Source organism: Dendropsophus ebraccatus, chromosome 8 (assembly GCF_027789765.1).
Source record: "Dendropsophus ebraccatus isolate aDenEbr1 chromosome 8, aDenEbr1.pat, whole genome shotgun sequence".
NCBI lineage: Eukaryota > Metazoa > Chordata > Amphibia > Anura > Hylidae > Dendropsophus > Dendropsophus ebraccatus.
In genome coordinates this window covers 78,613,054-78,636,286 of record NC_091461.1, presented here as the reverse complement: position 1 = coordinate 78,636,286, position 23,233 = coordinate 78,613,054, and the positions used below count along the sequence as shown (strand labels likewise).

At 44.5% G+C, this 23,233-nt stretch overlaps 1 protein-coding gene across 1 annotated transcript in view; it reads right to left on the bottom strand.

Moving 5' to 3' along the window:
- LOC138800052 (rap1 GTPase-GDP dissociation stimulator 1-A-like) overlaps nucleotides 1-22,957 on the bottom strand; it is a 54,100-nt gene extending 31,143 nt beyond the window's left edge. Inside the window, exons 1-5 of the mRNA XM_069981860.1 lie at nucleotides 22,912-22,957; nucleotides 20,334-20,501; nucleotides 16,077-16,199; nucleotides 15,447-15,572; nucleotides 1,868-1,996 (exon numbers count right to left, since the gene is read on the bottom strand). Of these exons, the coding sequence (XP_069837961.1) occupies nucleotides 1,868-1,996; nucleotides 15,447-15,572; nucleotides 16,077-16,199; nucleotides 20,334-20,501; nucleotides 22,912-22,957 (592 nt within the window). The remainder of the gene's footprint in view (nucleotides 1-1,867; nucleotides 1,997-15,446; nucleotides 15,573-16,076; nucleotides 16,200-20,333; nucleotides 20,502-22,911) is intronic.
- Nucleotides 22,958-23,233: the final 276 nt, after the last annotated feature.

The window sequence follows — 23,233 nt, the reverse complement described above, 5'->3', positions numbered from 1 at the left end:
TAATTATTGGAACGAGAGGGTCACATATTCCTTGGACCACCAAGGGGCCATCATACAAGTGTGCCTAGTACTGCAGCTCTGCCCTCTCACATGAATGGAAGGGTCCCGGGGGTTGGTCCTTACTAAGAACACCATGATGATATTATGAGTGAGGACCAACAACCAGGACGGATGTTGCCGCGCGGCTCTTTAATTACAGCGTGGTGCATATCTGTACAGTTCCCCCATTCCAGCAGCATATCAGTGATAGGCTTATCAGTGATAGTACAGGCTTTTCATGTCGATGTTTTGTGCGGAACAGGGAACATGTGAATGCAGCCTTACTTCTTTCTATTACCAATAATGTCAAGAACAGAAGTCGAGACTGTACCATGTCTATTAGTCAATGTGGGAAAACAGTAAATTAGATTCTACATTTTACAGTCAGCTTCCAAACTGTTGACATTTTAATTAAGCTGCTGGACGGACCGATGGGAAACATATTCAGTTTTCCTATTTTCAGAGTATTGTAACCTTGACTTTTATTAACACTTTTTAACCTTCAATTTGTGTCTCAAGCACCTGCAAAGGGATGTAGCCCAAATAATGATGTTTTATCAAAGCTTTATGCACACAACGGTATTATGGCTCTATTTGGGGTGCACTTAGTTTTATAGCTTGGATCAATATATAGTGTTATATCTCAGGTCAATACTCTACTTCCAATCACTTCTGATTATACAAGGATGCATAGGAAGACAATTATAATGTAATGCTACTCTCCGAAGAAAGAGAAATCCAAATGCAGCTTTTTTGACTTATAGATTGTAAGCAGGGTCCTCTTCCCCCATGAACCAGTCTGCCATTTGCCTTTATGTAATGTGTTTTTGATCTTGTATTGTTCCTGTTTGTTACCCCCATCTCTTGTATAGCGCTATGGAATTAAGGGCGCTCTATAAATAAATAATAATAATAAATAAAATAATAATACATTTTTCTCCGTGTTTTTTCTCTTCACATATAACTGCGTTTCATTCATTGCAATAAATTACAAAGACACATTACTATATAAATAAAGCTATACCAATGTAGTCACCCCAGTCTTTCTAGTTTGGAAAGATGATCCCACAAGTTCATCATCCAATACTTTATAGGCATTTGCTGCGAATCTCGTTTGTAAATGTATAGCACATCTTTTATTCATCTATTTATTAAACCTTTGTTAAAGGGTTGTTCACCTTTGGTTCTAGGTTACACTTTCTATGGCTTTTTGCAAAGGAGATTATACCAAGGTGAATTAGTTTACATGTACTGTAGACTTATAAGCACTGTAGCTAAAAGTATAGAGTTCCTTTAGGTGTCACTCTTTCCTTTACAGTGAGTTCTCCTGAAAATAAGATTGGTCTGGAAACAGTACTATGTGGATGCTAATATGTTTCTATGATTTTAGGTCAGTGGCTTCAGATAATCCTTTTTAGCACCAAGAACTACATTCTGACATATAAGCATTAGAGGGTTAAGAGGGTTAGCTGGTCCCACTGAAAACGATGGGCTCAACCAGCATTAATCTAATGTGTATTGCCATCTTAAAGGGAACCTAACAACAGGTTAGAAGAAAAGGATCTGCTGTTATGTTCTTCTAAGGCATGGGATGTTTACCACCAACCTAATTTTATTATGCTTTTTGATAAAGTTAGCTTATTTTAATACATACATTTTATTTATATGCTAATTAGAGCATTCAGTGCACTGGGATTAGTACTTTACCGGTCAGTGCACCAATCCACCCCATGGGGCCTCTTCATGACTATTCACACAGCTCTCTGAAGTATTTTTATATAAAAGCATTTTTATATAAAAGCTTTATAGGCTGAGTAAGATTTCTAACCTAGGTCCGCCAGATTGGACAAGGCCAAGAGACCCACACGCACCAACGTATCATTATCTGGGTAGTCTGTTAATATTCTGACCAAAGAAGTAATGACGTCAAGTTCAACCAGCTGCTCTTGTAGTTCATCTGAAAGAGAGAGAGAAAAAATATATATTTAGGTAATAGGTAAGTGCTACAGAAGCAAATTCAAAGGGTGGCAAGGTAGGGGGTAGTCGTGGGGTGTAAAAATCTAAATCCAGCATGGGGCATGGAGATGGCAATTTATGTTACACTGGCATATTTATATGCTGGTCATGATAAATTCCCCCTGTGGTATCTTTCATATATCGGTCTGTGCTTCCAGAATGAGAATGCAATAAAATGCTCTGCTACAAAGAGCCCAAGAGGCTTTTCCAAGGTCCTGATATGCAACAAGCTGGAATTCCTCCTCTCTCCACCTTCCTGCTTGATTGACACCTGGGAGTCCCAAGCTGGTTTGGGTATGAGATGGGGGGAGGGTGTACAGAAGTGCTACAGGTTGCTGCACTTTAGGAACTCAGGAAAGCCTCTTTGACTTTATAGATGGAAGCATTTTTCTATGTTATAGAAGCACAGATGGCTATATGAAAGGTTTCTCTTTGTCCTAGCAGCTATGTAATAGTTTCAGTAGTTTGGAATGTGAATTGCAGCTAACAGATTCACTTAAGTGTAGGTCTAGCACCAAGAGTGGTTTATCATACTGACTGTATGGATTGATATCTGTTCAACTGCAGCCTCTATCAGACGTCAGCGTGTGACGTCAGCGTGTGCGTCTTAAAGACACACGCACACGCTGATGTCTGATAGGGGCTGCGACGTCCGGCCCAGGCAGAGTCTCCTGTACTATGCTGCCTGCGCCGGAAGATGAGCGAGAAGACGCGCGCTGCCGGGGGAGGAGCGGCAGGAACGGGTGACAGGTAGGATGATGTTTTTTTTTTTTTCGGGGGTAGGGCACTATGGATGGGTCACTGCTGGTGGGGCACTGTGGGTGGTGGCAAAATACGGGGCACAGAGGAGGCATAGCATAACAAGGGGACACAGAGGACATAGAAAAGTATTTGGGGCAAAGAGGGGGCATGGAAAAAGCTATATATGGGCACAGAGGGGATATTTAAAAACCATATGGGGCATATAAAACTAAGGGGGCACACAGAAGTACTTTATACATTGTAGGGGGCAAGAGGGGGCATAGAACACTATGGGGCACAAAGGGGGCATTTAAAAACTATGGGGCATAGAGGGGGCATACGAACATGGGGGCACAGTGGGGATATATATACACTATATGGGAGCACAATGGGGATATATATACACTATATGGGGGCACAGTGGGGATATATATACACTATATGGGGGCACAGTGGGGATATATATACACTATATGGGGGCACAGTGGGGATATATATATACTATATGGGGGCACAGTGAGGATATATATATACTATATGGGGGCACAGTGGGGATATATATACTATATGGGGGCACAGTGGGGATATATATACACTATATGGGGGCACAGTGGGGATATATATATATACTATATGGGGGCACAGTGAGGATATATATATACTATATGGGGGCACAGTGGGGATATATATACTATATGGGGGCACAGTGGGGATATATATATATATATATATATACACACACTATATGGGGGCACAGTGGGGATATATACACTATATGGGGGCACAGTGGGGATATATACACTATATGGGGGCACAGTGGGGATATATATATATATATACACTATGGGGGCACAGTGGGGATATATATATACACTATATGGGGGCACAGTGGGGATATATATATATATATATATATATATATACACACACTATATGGGGGCACAGTGGGGATATATACACTATATGGGGGCACAGTGGGGATATATATACACTATATGGGGGCACAGTGGGGAGATATATATATATATATATACTATATGGGGGCACAGTGGGGATATATATACCCTATATGAGGTCACAAAGGGGGCTATGTATACTATATGGGGGTGCAGAGAGGGCTATTATATGGGCACAGAGTGGGCACTATTACAGTGTGTGGCAATTCATGGGGACTGTGTATAGAAGTGAGGATGGTGCTAATGCCAGGAGCCTAAATTTTTTGTCTGGCAGATTCTGTGGAGATGAATTGTGCTCGGGAGAATAGTCATGATGGCCGGGCCTGATGGGAAAGAAAAAAGAAAGTGAGCGACTCTGATCACAGAAGACGCCACCTGTGAGTCCAGTGTAATCACTTATGTAGGGGCAAGAGTGGGGGGATACTTAGGTTATGGGGGGCTCAGGCACATCCTTGCACAGGGATCCTCTGCTGTCTGTGTCCACCCCTGCTGACAGCTAATATTGCATCTTCTGAGGACAGTCCTGCTGCTCACACACTATATAATAGTATTAATAGTGTGTGACATAGTAATAATAACAGCAAGTGTTTACTGTGCGAGGGATAATATATTTGGGAGTCTGATAGGGGAACAGCACAATGACAGGAGAGCGGACAGAGCCTCTGTAACTGTTCTGTATTCTACCTGTGACTGCGTTTGATAACTGCTGTATACTCTTCTATAGTCTGCAGGGTGTAATACTCTGCAACATCTGTGTACACCTGGTAGCTGATATCACTGCTATATTCTATTATGTAGTCTTGAGGGTGTAATACTCTGCTGCATCTGTGTACACCTGGTATGTAATATCACTGCTGTATTCTATTCTGTAGTCTTGAGGGTGTAATAGTCTGCTGCATCTGTGTACACCTTGTATCTGGTGACTATATGGTCAGTGTATGGCGGTATTATTAATTATATTGGTAGTGTACACTTATTTTTCTTCTGTGATAATTCTGGGCTTCACACATGTAAGAAAGTAATGTGACTAAGTAGAGCTAAATATTCTTCTGTTGGAAATAGTTGGCAAAATGGGTGTGTGTGTGTGGGGGGGCAACGATATATATGGGGGCTGGTGGGGGTTTTGTGCCCGGGCTGCTTTTCAGCCCCAGTCCGGCTCTGGCAGTACCTGCCAGGTCCTGAATGGCACAGAAGGAGAGGCATGAAGGACCTGATCACATGACCCAAAGGTCCTCAATACCTCTGTGTAAGGATGGGCATGACATCATCAAAGGTCCTTTACACCTCCTTCTGGACACAGTGTATGTGTGTCAGTAAGTGTACATATGTGTCTGTGTATATTTGTATATGTTATATAGTGAATGTATGTATCTGTGGACATATGTATATGAGGGTGTGTGCATGTATCTGTGGCTATATACAGTGGTACCTTGGTTTAACAGCGTTTTGGTTTAAGAACTCACAGTTTTTCAAAATTGTGACTCGGTTTAAGAGCATTGCTTTGGTTTAAGAGCTCCCTGTACTGGGTGGGAGCGCCTGTACTCTGACCCAGGAAGTCTGCTCACCTTCCAAATCGGTAGATGCTAGAGTGTATCCTCTCCTTTGAGGTGTGATGTCACCAGGAGGGGCGGGGCCTCGACCGGAAGTAGGAAGTAGTGAGCTGCTGCACCATTCACTGTGCAGAAACGGTAGATGCTAGAGTGTATCCTCTCCTTTGAGGTGTGATGTCACCAGGAGGGGCGGGGCCTCGACCGGAAGTAGGAAGTAGTGAGCTGCTGCACCATTCACTGTGCAGAAACAGAGTGAAGGAAGCTGCAATATCCATAGTAGCATGGAGGGGTATACAGGGGAGAGGACTGGTGTGTGTGTGGTCTGTATACAGGGGGAGAGGACTGGTGTGTGGGGGGTCTGTATACAGGGGGAGAGGACTGGTGTGTGTGGTCTGTATACAGGGGGAGAGGACTGGTGTGTGGGGTCTGTATACAGGGGGAGAGGACTGGTGTGTGGGGGGTCTGTATACAGGGGGAGAGGACTGGTGTGTGGGGGGTCTGTATACAGGGGAGAGGACTGGTGTGTGGGGTCTGTATACAGGAGAGGACTGGTGTGTGGGGTCTGTATACAGGGGGAGAGGACTGGTGTGTGGGGGGTCTGTATACAGGGGAGAGGACTGGTGTGTGGGGTCTGTATACAGGGGGAGAGGACTGGTGTGTGGGGGGTCTGTATACAGGGGAGAGGACTGGTGTGTGGGGTCTGTATACAGGGGGGAGAGGACTGGTGTGTGGGGTTTGTATACAGGGGGAGAGGACTGGTGTGGGGGGTCTGTATACAGGGGAGAGGACTGGTGTGTGGGGTCTGTATACAGGAGAGGACTGGTGTGTGGGGTCTGTATACAGGGGGAGAGGACTGGTGTGTGGGGGGTCTGTATACAGGGGAGAGGACTGCTGTGTGGGGTTTGTATACAGGGGAGAGGACTGGTGTGTGGGGTCTGTATACAGGGGAGAGGACTGGTGTGTGGGGTCTGTATACAGGGGGAGAGGACTGGTGTGTGGGGGATCTATATACAGGGGGAGAGGACTGGTGTGTGGGGGGTCTATATACAGGGGGAAAGGACTGGTGTGTGTAGTCTGTATACAGGGGAGAGGACTGGTGTGTGGGGTCTGTATACAGGGGAGAGGACTGGTGTGTGGGGTCTGTATACTGGGGAGAGGACTGGTGTGTGGGGTCTGTATACAGGGGAGAGGACTGGTGTGTGGGGTCTGTATACAGGGAGAGGACTGGTGTGTGGGGGGTCTGTATACAGGGGGGAGAGGACTGGTGTGGGGTCTATACAGGGGAGAGGACTAGTGTGTGTGGGGGGTCTGTATACAGGGGGAAAGGACTGGTGTGTGGGGTCTGTATACAGGGGGAGAGGACTGGTGTGTGGGGGGTCTGTATACAGGGGGAGAGGACTGGTGTGGGGTCTGTATATAGGGGGAGAGGACTGGTGTGTGGGTTCTATATACAGGGGAGAGGACTGGTGTGTGGGGGGTCTATATACAGGGGGAGAGGACTGGTGTGTGTGGGGTCTGTATACAGGAGGAGAGGACTGGTGTGTGGGGGGTCTGTATACAGGGGGGGAGCACTGGTGTGGGGGGTCTGTATACAGGGGGAGAGGACTGGTGTGGGGGGTCTGTATACAGGGGGAGAGGACTGGTGTGTGAGGTCTGTATACAGGGGGAGAGGACTGGTGTGTGGGGTCTGTATACAGGGGGAGAGGACTGGTGTGGGGGGTCTGTATACAGGGGGAGAGGACTGGTGTGGGGGGGGGTCTGTATACAGGGGGAGAGGACTAGTGTGTGGAGTCTGTATACAGGGGAGAGGACCGGTGTGTGGAGTCTGTATACAGGGGGAGAGGACTGGTATGTGGGGTCTGTATACAGGGGGAGAGGACTGGTGTGTGGGGTCTGTATACAGGGGAGAGGACTGGTGTGTGGGGTCTATATACAGTGGGAGAGGACTGGTGTGTGGGGTCTGTATATAGGGGAGAGTACAGGCGTGTGTGGGGTCTGTATACAGGGGGAGAGGACTTGTGTGTGGGGGGGTCTGTATACAGGGGGAGAGGACTGGTGTGGGGGGGGGGGTCTGTATACAGGGGGAGAGGATTGGTATGTGGGGTACAGACCACAGACCACACACACCAGTCCTCTCCCCCTGTATACAGACCCTACACACCAGTCCTCTTCCCTGTATACAGCCCGCCCCCCACTCCAGTCCTCTCCCCCTGTATACAGACCCTACACACCAGTCCTCTCCCCCTGTGTACAGACCCCACACACACCAGTCCTCTCCCCTGTATACAGACCCCACACACACCAGTCCTCTTCCCTGTATAAAGACCCCACACACACCAGTCCTCTCCCCCTCTATAAAGACCCCACACACACCAGTCCTCTCCCCCTGTATACAGACCCCACACACACACCAGTCCTCTCCCCCTGTATACACCCCCCACACACACCAGTCCTCTCCCCCTGTATACACCCCCCACACACACCAGTCCTCTCCCCCTGTATACAGACCCTACACACCAGTCCTCTCCCTGTATACAGACCCCACACACCAGTCCTTTCCCCCTGTATACAGACCCCACACACACCAGTCCTCTCCCCTGTATACAGACCCCACACACACCAGTCCTCTCCCCTGTATACAGACCCCACACACACCAGTCTTCTCCCCTTGTATACAGACCCCACACACCAGTCCTCTCCCCCTGTATACAGACTACACACACCAGTCCTCTCCCCCTGTATACAGACTACACACACCAGTCCTCTCCCCCTGTATACAGACCCTACACACCAGTCCTCTCCCCCTGTATACAGACCCCACACACACCAGTCCTCTCCCCTGTATACAGACCCCCACACACCAGTCCTCTCCCCCTGTATACAGACCCCACACACCAGTCCTCTCCCCTGTATACAGACCCCACACACCAGTCCTCTCCCCCTGTATACAGACCCCCACACACCAGTCCTCTCCCCCTGTATACAGACTACACACACCAGTCCTCTCCCCTGTATACAGACCCCACACACCAGTCCTCACCCCTGTATACAGACCACACACCAGTCCTCTCCTCCTGTATACAGACCCCCCACCACCAGTCCTTTCCCCTGTATATAGACCCCCCACCACCAGTCCTCTCCCCCTGTATACAGACCCCACACACCAGTCCTCTCCCCCTGTATACAGACCCCACACACCAGTCCTCTCCCCTGTATACAGACCCCACACACCAGTCCTCTCCCCTGTATACAGACCCCACACACCAGTCCTCTCCCCCTGTATACAGACCCCCACACACCAGTCCTCTCCCCCTGTATACAGACTACACACACCAGTCCTCTCCCCTGTATACAGACCACACACCAGTCCTCTCCCCCTGTATGCAGACCCCACACACCAGTCCTCTCCCCCTGTATACAGAACACACACACACCAGTCCTCTCCCCCTGTATACAGACCCCACACACCAGTCCTCTCCCCCTGTATAAAGACCCCACACACCAGTCCTCTCCCCCTGTATACAGACCACACACACCAGTCCTCTCCCCCTGTATACAGCCCCCCCCCCCCACACCAGTCCTGTCCCCCTGTATACAGAACACACACACACACCAGTCCTCTCCCCCTGTATACAGACCCCACACACACCAGTCCTCTCCCCCTGTATACAGACCCCACACACCAGTCCTCTCCCCCTGTATAAAGACCCCACACACCAGTCCTCTCCCCCTGTATACAGACCACACACACCAGTCCTCTCCCCCTGTATACAGCCCCCCCCCCACACCAGTCCTGTCCCCCTGTATACAGACCCCACACACCGGTCCTCTCCCCCCCTGTATACAGACCCCACACACCAGTCTTCTCCCCCTGTAGACAGACCACACACACCAGTCTTCTCCCCCTGTAGACAGACCACACACACCAGTCCTCTCCCCCTGTATACAGACCCCACACACACCAGTCCTCTCCCCTGTATACAGACCCCACACACACCAGTCCTCTCCCCTGTATACAGACCCCACACACCAGTCCTGTTCCTTGTACAGACAATGGTGTATTACACCAAAGGTTTCCTGGCCGTTGCGTCTGATAATCATTTGGTGTAATAATCCATGTTATCAGCTGATTGTGGTCTTCAAACTGGTCGAGTAATCCAGATCACGATAGTGCTGCGGTCTACAATGGGCAGCTTGAACAATCTAAGGATTTTTTGGGCTGCCCCTCCCGCAGCTGCCCGCAGTTCCCCCAGTCACTGTCTGTGTGTGTAATAACACAGAAAATGTGCAGGGAACAAAGGGGAAGAAAGCACTGACCTAAAACATCGCCGCTCGTTTTCACCTCTTAATCATGCTGTGTAATATGACCCGCTCAGGGAGAAGCTCAGAAGAGAGGATACGCTCAGAGGAGAGGATACATACTAGACTGTATACCCTGCAGTTAGAAAAGAGAACATTCTAGACCAGAGATGTCAAACTCAGGCCCTCCAGCAGTTGCAGAACTACAATTCCCACCATGTCTGGACAAGTAAGGCATGATGGGAAATGTAGTCTGTAACAGCCGAGGGATGAAGTCTGACACCTGTGGTCTAGACCTTTCAAAACTGCACTTGCTAGAATGTATGCCCTCTCAGAGGAGAGGATACACCTAGTGGAGATGCCCTCTCAGAGGAGAGGGTACACCTGGTGGAGATGCCCTCTCAGAGGAGAGGATACACTCCAGACATTTCAGTACTAAACATTCTAGAATGTATGCCCTCTCAGAGGAGAGGATACTCGATGGACTTTACATTACTAGGCTATGTTCACACATAAAACACAGCACTCGGTTTTGGTCGAAGAAAGAATGACCGAAATACTATGTGTGAACATAGCCCTAAACATGCTAGGATGCATACCCTGCAGTGAGAAACTCAGAGGAGAGGATACATTCTAGACACTTCAGTACTGAACATGCTAGAATGTATCCTCTCCTCTGAGTGTATCCTCTTTTCTGAGTTTCTCACTGCAGGGGATACATTTAGCATGTTCAGTACTGAAATGCCTAGAATGTATCCTCTCCTCTGAGTATATCCTCTCCTTTGAGTTTCTCACTGTAGGGGGATACATTCTAGCATTTTCACTACTGAACATGCTAGAATGTATCCTCTCCTTTGAGGCTCTCACTGTAGGGGAAACATTCTAGCATGTTCAGTACTAAAATGGCTAGAATGTATCCTCTCCTCTGAGTATATCCTCTCCTTTGAGGCTCTCACTGTAGGGGATACATTCTAGCATCTTCAGTACTGAAATGGCTAGAATGTATCCTCTTCTCTGAGTATATCCTCTCCTCTGAGTTTCTCACTGTAGGGGATACATTCTAGCATTTTCACTACTGAACATGCTAGAATGTATCCTCTCCTTTGAGGCTCTCACTGTAGGGGAAACATTCTAGCATGTTCAGTACTAAAATGGCTAGAATGTATCCTCTCCCCTGAGTATATCCTCTCCTTTGAGGCTCTCACTGTAGGGGATACATTCTAGCATCTTCAGTACTGAAATGGCTAGAATGTATCCTCTTCTCTGAGTGTCTCACTATAGGGGATTCATTATAGTGCCTAGAATGTATCCTCTCCTCTGAGAGGGTATATATTTTAGACATTTCAATACTAAACATGATAGAATGTATCCCCTGCAGAAACTCAAAGGAGAGGATATATTCAGAGGAGAGGATACATTCTAGCCATTTCAGTACTGAAGATGCTAGAATGTATCCCCTACAGTGAGACACTCAGAGGAGAGGATACACTCAGAGGAGAGGATACATTATAGCCATTTCAGTACTGAAGATGCTAGAATGTATCCCCTACAGTGAGAGCCTCAAAGGAGAGGATACATTCTAGCATTTTCACTACTGAAGATGCTAGAATGTATCCTCTACAGTGAGAAACTCAAAGGAGAGGATACATTCTAGCATTTTCACTACTGAAGATGCTAGAATGTATCCCCTACAGTGAGAAACTCAAAGGAGAGGATACATTCTAGGCTCTACCCTTCCAAATCATAGCAGATACACTTCAGGCTGGGGCTTGCATCAGGGGGCAGGACTGTATGTATGTGCCTACATATGTCCTGCTCATTCCTTCATGCTCTCTGCAGTCTGTGTCCCTTGTGTTTCCCATCCTTTCCATTACTGTACAGTAACTTATAATATCACATATTCTGCTGTTTCTGAATGTTTGTTTCATCTGTTTTACATGTTATTCAGAATAATTAATCATCATTTTTGGGGTGTGGAACCAATTGTCTGCATTTCTATGATTTCTTATGGGAAAATTTGCTTTGGTTTAAGAGTGGATTTGGATTACAAGCACGGTCCCGGAACAAATTATGCTCGTAATCTAAGACACCACTGTATGTATATACTATAGTGTCTGTAACACTGGTGTATATGTGTGTGTGTGTGTGTCAGCAGTGTCTCAAGTGATTGACAGGTTTGCTCCCAAAGATGTTCTGCAGCAGCTTCTATTAATGCTGGGCTCTAATAAAAGAACGCACCACTAAAAGAAAATACTGCAGATATTATTTCTGGTTCTTATTACACTTGGGAGATGGTTTCCCTGTATATGGTCTATTCATGGTGTATATGTTATCACTAGTGTAATCACATTCCAGTGTAAATGTGTGTATGCCACTAGTGTATTTGTATATATGTAAATGGTGCCTCTGTGTGTGTATATATGTTCGTCATTGTGTGTGTTTGAGAGTTGGCTATCTATGGGGGGTGGGGACGTACAGGATTCAGGGGGCCCCATACAGTTTTTGCTATGGGACCCCATAAATCCTAGCTACGCCCCTGGTAAGTACATTAACCTGAAAAATCACTAGTGTAATCACATTCCAGTGTAAATGTGTGTATGCCACTAGTGTATTTGTATATATGTAAATGGTGCCTCTGTGTGTGTATATATGTTCGTCATTGTGTGTGTTTGAGAGTTGGCTATCTATGGGGGGTGGGGACGTACAGGATTCAGGGGGCCCTGTAAAGTTTTTTGCTATGGAGCCCCATTAATCCTAGCTACGCCCCTGGTAAGTGCATTAACCTGAAAAAACAGCAGCAGTTTGTAGATACAGGATGGAGCTGCAGATCCCCCTTATGCAGGAGCGTAGTACAACAGGCTAAAATAGAGAAGCAGGGCTGCTGTCAGAGGTCTGTGTAGTCACATGACAGCAATGGGGAAGGGGCATGTTTAGCATGAATCAATTAGGAAGTGAGAATCACAGAGCTGTGCAGGAGGACAGTGACAGAAACTTTTCTATACAGCAGTGTGAATGCCTGAGTGTAAGTGCAGGCACATTATAGCAGCAGTGTGTATAGCTGAGTGTGAGTGCAGGCACACTATAACAGAAATGGAGAGGAAGGGAAACATAAGGGCTGACAGAGACTGCAGGGAACACTAAGGAATGAGCAGGACAGATGTGGGCACAGTATAGCAGCACTCTCTGACCAGTGAGAGAGAGGTTATAGCTATGAAGAGATTACCTCCACAGTCCTGTCTCCTCATTTAAGCCCCAGCCTGAAGTGGTTCTGCTATGATTTGGAAGGTGAGTGAGACTTCCTGGGTCAGAGTACAGTGCTGTAGACCCCACTATGCAGACCATACCCCTCCCCCACTCACCTCCCACCCAGTAAAAGGAGCTCTTAAACCACAGCAATGCTCTTAAACCAAGGTACCACTGTACCTTGAAACCTTAGATATACTTTAGGATTAAAAGTGCACAGAGGAAAATTTTATCTTTTTTGGCACTATGTTTATCCATATTTTGTCAATATAGTACTTTACAGTAAATATGTATTAATGGGCTATTTATTCCTTTATTTCTTTTTCTACTCTGAGAAGGGGATTTTCTCTTTTCTTTTTCTTACGCCCTGCTATAGGGTATTGTAATGCAGATAACCATGAGTTAAAGTCTACCACACTTTCACTACAGGAAGCTAAGTTGTGGAGACCCCCTCAGTCAGTGGTGTAGCTACAGTGAAGGCAGGGAATGCGACTGCTATGTGGCCCCTGCATGAAGGGGGCCCGAGGAAGCCTGCCCTGCCTTCATGGTAGGTACCCCGCTCCCCCAGGGGTCCAGAGAGGAAGAGGGACCCCCACTGCACTGTTCAGCCCCCTCACTGTAGTGCCGGGTGAGCGGGCTGAACAGACACCACACTGTCATGTACACCAAGTTCAAGGACTTCCATAATTGTGCAGATCCACAGGGACCTCATCGGGTGCGCAAGACCTAGATTTTCAGCCAGGCAGCCTGGATCAATGCATGTAGTAAAGTATAATGGCGAAGCAGGAACTGTTATCTCCCTGCTCCATCAGTCACCATTCACTTCAGGCCAGCAGCCTGTGAGTTGCCAGACATTAATCCTGCATGCTATTCAGGAACTCGTCAGCGCAATGATATGACATCATCATGCCTGCCTGGGTAGCTGTCCCAGAATCTCGTAGACTGCAAGACTGATGAGAGAGACAGCATCTCCATTCGTCAAAGGAACAGGACTAGGCGAGTGTTAATTTTTGAGAGCTCAGAGGCACATAATTAAAGTATGGGAGCACAGAGGGTATTATTAAAGTAAGGGGGCACAGGAGAGGACTATTACTTCATGGGACACAGAAGAGCTTTATTACAGTATGGAGGCACACATGGCATTATTACAGTATGGGGCATTAGTACATTGAGTATATAGTCCAACTATATGCATAGGTTTTCATTTCCCACGTACTTTGCATTAGTACATTGAGGCACAGGGGCATTCTTACTGCATGGGACCTCAGTTGGACATACACAGGTTAAAGAGGCATTATTAATGAGTGGGGCACAGTGGAGGCAAGTATTAGTGAGGACATTATTACTGTATGGTACACTGATGGGGCACCAAACTTTGCAGAGAAGAGTTGCATTTGAGAGAAGTTTCCGTGGCCTTCCTTAGTCAAATGGAGAAAAAAAAGGAAAATGAGCAACTAGAGAAGTTATGACCTGCGAGTCACTGGATAGAACCTCACTGTAATGTCTTATATATGCTGCAGAGCGCCTATATAATACTAGTCTCTACCTCTACATGGGTACTGAATGGTGGCTAGGCGAAATTAATTACGCGAAACAGCTGTCACGCTGCTGAGAGCTACTGGCGTCCTCATTACCTGCTGCGTCTACGATGGACTTTTAATGATGGATTCACAATAAAAATATGAAATTTTTTAAATGGTGAGTGCCCTTATACCTTCTCTTATGTTTTTACTCATGAAGATATTTTGTAAATCAATCCTATAAGTGAGCACCACAGCACCACTACACCACATAGTGCAAAACTCCAGCATTTGCTTATTCAGGGCATAGTAGTGCCGATTGCTTTATCTACCCTTTTTATTCACAGTATGGGGGCTAGTGGTTACATTGGTGTTTGTGAAAGGGACAGTGCATGTGGTCTTGATGTGTACAGGTTATTTGGTCCCATAACCACATTTTACAAGGTGTACTGCTACCCCCAGCTGACCCTTACTTCCACTCCCATCCTCTTTGTAGACACCACACAAAACTCCAGCATTTACAGACAACAAATTATGAGGGTTCTTCTATTTTTACCTATGCCACATCTAAGTTGCTTTTTAGAGGTAAATAGCTTAACTATTTTGGCTGTAGAAATCATTGTCTGTAGGCAGTAGGCTGTCTTAGGAATCCATACTCAGGCATTACATATGGAGGTGTAGTCAGGTCACATCTATTACAAATGTGGGACATGACTGTCCTCACACAGCAGATTACATGTTACAAGCAGGGCACAAACATCATCCCTCTTCAGAAAGTGCCATAAATAATTGGTTGCCAACAGGAGGTACCCATGGGGTTATTAGGTGACAGTGGCAGAATACATAGGGCCAATATGATTGTCACCCAACACACTGTTAGTTGTTGCTATTTGATGGCCCAGATATCCTTTTCTTTCATTTGCTTCTATAGGTTTTTATTCATCATAATATAAGGGTTTAAAATAAAGTGAGATAAAATGAAAGCTCAACACTTGCTAGTTAGTTTTCTGCCAATGAACATTCTGGACACATGTAAACTACAATCTCAGTCCATAAAATTTTGCATGAAGTAATAGACTTACTGTTTTCATAACAGATGCGACCAATGGCTCTGCCAGCATGCAGAAGCAATTCCTCATCTGAACTCTGTAGCAAAGGTACCAAGGCCATCACCAATCCTACATCAATACAGGGCTTTCTTGTTTCTTCTATATGGAAAAAATGTGTGCAGTGTAATATCAAGAAAGGCAAACTATAAATTCATGTCACAGAAAATTCAGCTGTAGTAATAGTAATGTTTTTAGACAGAAATACTGAATATGAAATATTCATATGTTTTGTGAGTTTTTTTTTTTTATAGCAATTACTTTTTCACATTTTGATTGTGTTTTGAATGACAGGGATATGGTCAGGGGTGATATCAATCAGGGGATGGGGCTAGAGCTCAAAGACCAGATCCAGCCAAGCCTCCTGAGACAGCAGAGACATGCCAGAATTTCCCTTTAATACATAAGGGTTTTTACACTACAGAATCCACACAGAGAACTTCCTGCGGATTCTGCGGCTCGCCCCGCTTGAATCTCCACCCGTCCCATAAACTAAATTCTATATGTACAGTAAGTGGACTCCATCGTGTGGATAGCGGAATCCGCTGTGTTCCAGAAGGACTGACATGGTGTCAGAATAATTGTTGAATCAATGACCTCCCTTACCATTCTTTGCTAGCTCAGCAAGAACCTGTGCAACCTTCCCTGCACAATTTGGACTAGTTTTCAGTATCTTGCTCAACACTGGTAACACGTCATGTTCTGTGAGCAGCTTGGCTGATGTCTGGACTGTGGAGAGAATACAAAAACCAAAATGGGACATTGTTAGGTTGTTGTCCTTGCAACTATATTTACAATTCTAACATTAACTCACTTTTTCTGCACATGCTTAGTGAAAAAACTGATAAAAACTAATAACTTGCAAATGGATGTAAACGGAAATACAAAATACACACAACATACAAGGAACCGTAAATGATAAGTAGGGTATCCAAGACCCACCGACATGATGGAATATATAGACCCCTCCTAGCACTAATTGTAATGATACATGAAATGTGATATAGAATCAGTATCGCAAAAATACAATAGAACTTATAATGGAAAAGCAATGTACACAAAACAAAAGAGTGACAACCAGCTGCTTCAAAATATACTAATAATAGAGGTAACAAAAGTAAATATCACCAAAGTGGGGGGATACACGTCGGGGACCTCTGAACCCCACACGTTCTTTCTGAGGCTCAAAACTTTCTCAAGGGTACGTTTTTTAAACGAAAAAAAGGTGCATGCAGGATTTTTTTTCCATTCCAAAAAACAGAACACTGATGGAATACATGCAAACAGAGCGTGACTATGACAAATGGAGTGCACAAAAAATACATAAAAATGAAGGGACATTTTACTTAGTTACTTAGTTTATTCATTACTTAGTTTATTCATTATGAACAGGAAAAGGAAGGATCTGTCATTAGAATCATAACAGATATCAGGTCTTTAGGCTATACATCCCACACTTATTGTTGTGTTATTTGCCAGAGCTTAGCTTTTAGCTGTGATAGCACGTTAATGTTAGTACCGCCTGTTACTACCTAAATGTGAATATCTCATCCTCAATCAGTTTTTTAATTACACTTTGGGAATGTTTCTTTAGAAGAAATTACAACATTTCCACAAATAAAGTAATAAAAATATGAATTATAATGGCAGTAGTTATTATTAGGAATAATAAAAATGGGATTCGTGTATACTTCTCCACTTTGTAGGGAACCAATCAGCACGACTGTGACTATGACTCCCAGCTGCACAGTAAAGATCTACTGTGCAGCTTGTGGCTGCAGTAGTAGCTTTATAAAGGGGAAAAAGATGTCTAAGGGGTGGTAGGTAGTCATCTGGGCAGGGAGCCAGCCATGACTAGTCACGGCTCTCTGCATGTCAGCGCCCTGTGCGGGGATGATTGACAGGCAGAGAATCCACTAACGAGTCTCTGTCTGTCAAACATCGGGAACCATATCAGCACAATTGTGGTTCCCTTTAAGAACATAGAACTGTAACTACTGCAATAAAGTAGTAAGCTAATAAATGCTCTTTATACAGTGCTTATGTACCTGTAAAGGCCCTTCATATTTAGGTCATGTTTACACAACGTAAGTTTTGAATTACTTACTGGCAACAACGTTCATGATTAATTCAAAACTTACGTGCAGTCCATTTAGTATACACTCCGGCCGGGATCCCTAGCGGCCGCACGAATAAGTGACATGTCAGTTTTGTGCGGCCGCGGTCTCGCAGCTGCCTGTCATTACCCCTTAAACGCTAAAATGCAATAGCGAACACAGCGCTTAAGGGAGTTTGTGACAGGATAAGCACCTGTCACTAACTGATCGGGACCCCCGCAGCATAGCTGTCCTGTCGGATTGACTTTATGCGCAGATTGCCGATACAACTGATCAATGCCATACTATGGCATCACTTCATAGCACATCAATGACTCAGGACGTACTGGTACGCCCAGGGTTGTCTGGTGACAGGCGGCCAGGGCATATCCGTACATCCTAGGTCATCTAGGTTTTAAAGATTACATAAAACCTTCTTTTAAAATCATTTTAAACTGTCCTGGTTCACCATGATTGTCAAAGAATTAACTTGATTTTATTTTAAGAATTAAAAAGAAGGATTTGAGGAGACATTAAGATTATGTAGTTAAAATACTTCCTTTTATAGTCTGAAGTATAGGGGAAAAAAAGTGGAGACTTTTAAAATTTCATCTGTCACCTTTCCTAAAGAGGGCCTTGTTGCCATGTCAACAGGATGACTCAGAGGACTATGGAGATTGTTTTCCAGGGCCTGTCTTTAAAGGACTGACAGGTAAAATTAGCCAACTACTGCTTAAATTAGGTAAATCACATTTTGTAATTACGTCGACATAGAAATCTCATGTAATGATTGACTCAGTAAAGTGATTAAAAGAAACTGAATTTACCTGAATGTCAGTAACTGTAACAGATTCTAGGACTTCTGCCAAGACATCTGGAGCAAGCATGTATTTTTCTAGGGGATTGTCCAGGTTTAGGAAAACATGGCTACTTTGTACCAAAAACAGTGCCACACCTGTGTTGCAGATTTGCAACCCAGAATATATAAACCATTTCTGGTTTCCTGTTTTTCTATCCAGTCACCAACGTTGTTACGATCGTTCGTATATTCTATCATATAAGTATACAAATGATCATAATGAATGAACAATGTGTACATACACCAAAGTTTTGCAAATGATTACCGATGATTTTATGGTCAGTTCAAAAGATACGATCAACAACACATAAACAAATTTTCTTTAGTCATTTGATCCTTGCCTGCATACACACGAAAAGATTATAGCTTAAATGCAACCAATATAACGATTTTTCAGCCGGGCTGCAGATGGTATAGACTGAGTAGTGATGGTCAGCCTTCTTCACTCAGTCTGTCAGTCTGTGTTCTATGTTGTCTGGATTTCAGAGGGCTGGTCCAATCACACCCTGGACCATTTGTGCACTGGGACATTGCTTTAGTTCTTATAGCCAGAGCTGGCATTTTACCTCTTTGGCATTCTTACCTCTTTGTCTACTGTTTTTGTACTGATTTGCAATCTCCAGTTTGACCAGTATCTGCCTGACTATTCTTTGTTGTATTTGTCTGTCTTGCCTCATTCTGTGTTTCCCCTACCCAGCGTAGGGACTGTCCCCCAGGTACCATGACTGCCTACAGTTGCGCTGGCAAGTAGGCATGGACAGTCTGGGGGGGGGGGCCTAGTGCTAAGGCTTACATTGTCTGTCTGTGTATTCCATCTAGGTTCTGGGATCCCATACACTGCGGGAAATAAAAACTGGTGTGATCTGCCCATTTAAAGCAATTACAGCTCAGCTTCAATTTTACCAGAACTCATTAAGATACTTAAACTAAGCTTTGATTGGTTGCTATGGGCAAATCACACCAATTAGCCAAGCCTGTGCGTTCTTGAGCATTGTAGACATGGCATCCTGTCCGCAGTAAGTGGTTCTCACTTGCTCAACCATTGTGCCTGAAATAACCTTAAGGGTACAAACTCACTGGGCGGATCCGCAGTGAGTTCCTCGCTGTGAATTTGCAGCGAGACGTGCTGCGGATCCCTGCCCTGTACAGTCTATAGACAGACAAACTCGCAGCAGGATGCACATCCCGCTGCGAGTTTGTCAGCAGCCCACCCCGTTAACCCCCCAGCCACCAGAGCGTATACATCACCGGTGCCCTGCTACAGCTTGCTTCAGGGGTTCCCGGCACGTCCTGCTCCACCAATTAGTACGCTGCCCCGCCACAGCGCTCTGATTGGCTTAGCGTGACGTAAAGACACCGGGACCCCCAAAGCAAACAGGATTGTCTCTAATCCCTATCATGTGCTGATGGACCTCTAGATGTTTTTGTATTAATATTACACTTAGATATCATGATGGGTGACGAACTAGCATTGACAATCTCAGCTCGGCCATAGCTGTACTTTGCTAACAACATTACTTCCAGCAACATATAATTCCATATAGGTAAATAGGATCATGTTAAAATTGAATAAATCTGATTTTATCTGTTGAACTCTTGACAGCTGTTTGTTGTTTCCATTGACATGTTCTGCTTATGGGCTTTAGCATATTGCTTTGAATTGCAACGGGAACAATATAAAAAAGCAAAATATGATATAAAACTCTTGAGTGATCACAAGTGTGTGGAAAAAAAACCCTCATTATCCACCGCATGAACTTCAAAATCTACAGTTTTTTTATAGCAGGATTAATTCAGGATGTATTGTCCATGACCTAGATATACTACAGAGACAGGAGCTGCATATCACTCATCCATCTCAGTCAGCAGGAGCTGAAAGTGTTGGGAGGGATTAGCATAATACTTAACTGTCTTCATCTATTGCCAGCAGGACCACATTGAGGCTTTGCAGGATCCGCTTCTCATCCTCACCATCCACTCCACAAAGTTTGAGGCACTCCAGATGCTGGCACAGACTCTCAGCATGGCAAATCGAAGCCCCTTCAGAAACAGTTGGTTTTATCAGTTCCTCGGGCACTAATGGGATTAGAGTAAGACATTAAAACAAACTATTAGTAAATACCTACGTCCAGGATAAAGGAGCATTAATTAGAAAGCAATTACGTTAGTTCGGCACTCTCGCTTGTCTACAAGCAGCTTTAATCCAATTCCTTCAATTCCTTGTTTTAGTATTTCTGAGCCCAGTTAAAGCTTTTAAAATGACCATTATACAAGTTCTGGTACAAGTGTTCCTTAAAAGAAGCTGGTCATGGTGACATACCTACTGACCTTTAAAACCCAAATTACAAGGCATTTATTTGCTGCCAATATTAGAAACAAAAAACATAGAAACGTAGAATATTGTCAACAGAAAAAGACCACTGGGTCCATCTAGTCCGCCCTTTTAGTGTTCCTCTTGTTCTTGAGTTCAGTTTTTTTCTAAAAACACTTTCCTCCTGAACCTTATTTAGTTCTTTAACATATTTAAAGGTTTCAACCATGTCCCTACCTTTCTCTTCCTTTAAAATTAGAAATTACTACAGTGGTACTGTACTGATACTGTACAGTTCTACTGTGGTACTGGTACTCTACTGTACAGATTTGTAATACTTGTATATACTCTTTCTGCACTTAATAAACATAATTTTGCACCATCCTCTGAGTCTACCACAGTAGTAATTTCTAATTGTTCTTGTTTGTTTGTATAGACTTGAGACCAATTTTCTATCAATTAGTCTGGTACTCTAACTTTATATGTGTTACTCCAGACTATACAGATTCAAATCCTTAAGTCTTTCCTTATATGTTTTATGCCTGACACCCTCCACCATTTTTGTATTCCGTCTGTTTTATTCATACCCTTTTTTAGATGAGGTCTCCAGAACTGGACACAGTATTCCAGATGTGGTCTTACCAGAGCTCTGCACAGCAGGATCACAATCTCCCTCTTCTTACTGGTTATACCTGTAGCTATACAGCCCTGCATACAATTTGCTTTCCCCGCCGCCTGGTTACACTGGTGACTCATTTTAAGCCTGTCAGAAATCACTACCCCTAAAGCCTTCTCTTCTGCAGTCTTTGCCAACACAGAACTGCCAATATAATACTCGGATAGAGGATTCCTCCTGCCCAAGTGTGTTTTTTACATTTTGGAAACGTTGAACTGCAGTTTCCATTGTTTGGACCACTTATCTAGCAAAGCTTGTTTTCCATATTACTGACATCTCCAGGAATATCAACCATATTGCACACTTTTGTGTCATCAGCAAACAGACAAACCTTACCTACCTATCCTTCTCCTATGTCACTTACATAATAAAAAGAATAGCAAGTGGAGTGTTCGGTCTGCAGATCTCTCCAGGGACCATAGGAACCAGAATAATATTCTGGTTCCTATGGTCCCCGGAAAGATCTGCGGACAGAACACTCCACTTGCTATTCTCCTTTCCCGGATCCTTGGCTTGAGATCGCGGTATCGACAACCGGAGCTTGGCTGCCATGGCTACAGTGTCGGACTGGGGTACCTTGGGCCCACCAGAGGAAATGATCCTTGGGGCCCACCAAAGAAGAATCGGTAAACGACATACTGACCCGGCCCTATCCTGATTCATCTGGATCTGCGACAACTCCCTTGTGAATGACATGTTTTCAGTCGAACTATAACTTTCAGAATATCCTAAACTTATTAAGCTTTAATGAAGGGTATGTTGGGAGTTGTAGTTTCAGAGAGAACAAACCTTCAATAATTGATTGTTGTGCAGAAGCTTCTAGTGGCTGTAATCTGTTACAACCATCAGCACTATATCTTTCCACAGTGGCAGCTCATATATACTACAACTCCAAGCATATCCTGAGGGATGCAGACTATCAGTAAATGCTGGGAGTTGTAGTGCCTGCAGGTGTTGTAGTTGAAGGGTCTTAGGTACATTGTACACTGAATGCTTTGTGGGAGATTAGAATACAGAGTTATGTGGGGGCTCAGTATGTTGAAGTGACCCCAGAACAGCACTTATTATTTATATATATATCTGTATATATATTTTTTTTATTTATTTATTTATTTATTTTCACCATACTGTACCTATCAACATACCATTACACAGTTACTGACCAAATCCAGTACACAAAGAACAATAAAACCAGTATATAAGAAACAGAAATATTACCACACCGTAATCACAACCATTACAACCACATAGTGACTAATACCACCATACCATTACTGAAATCCAGTATAGCGAGACCGATAATACCATTATATAAAAACCAAATATCTTCATATATCTTCAATACCTTCAACACTACCATTACATCCCCATACCATTACTAAATAACGTACATAGTACAAATACCAGTATCATCCCCATACACTGACCCCCATAGAGGTAAGTACCAGGCTCTGCACACCATAAAAGTGATTACATTGCAGTTACATCCAGTGGCTTACAGGTGACGTGTTCTCTGATCGCAGCCTTTTTCGTTTTCTTCTCCATCTGGCCTGACCATCGTTAAGACTTTTCTTGGACACAAATTGAAGCTGCAGAATCTGCCAGACAAACATTTTAGGCCTCTCGCTCACACAATATAGGAGTCCTCTGTGTTCCCATATAAAAGTTAGTACCCCCCGTGCCCCGCTCTGTGCATCTGTAATCACTGTTGTTAATGCTTGTGCAACACAGGTGATAGTGTATCACTCACCCTTTTACGGTGATTGCACTTTTGCTCCCGATGTATCTCAATATGCAGAGTAATGTTGAGTCCGTTGTTCC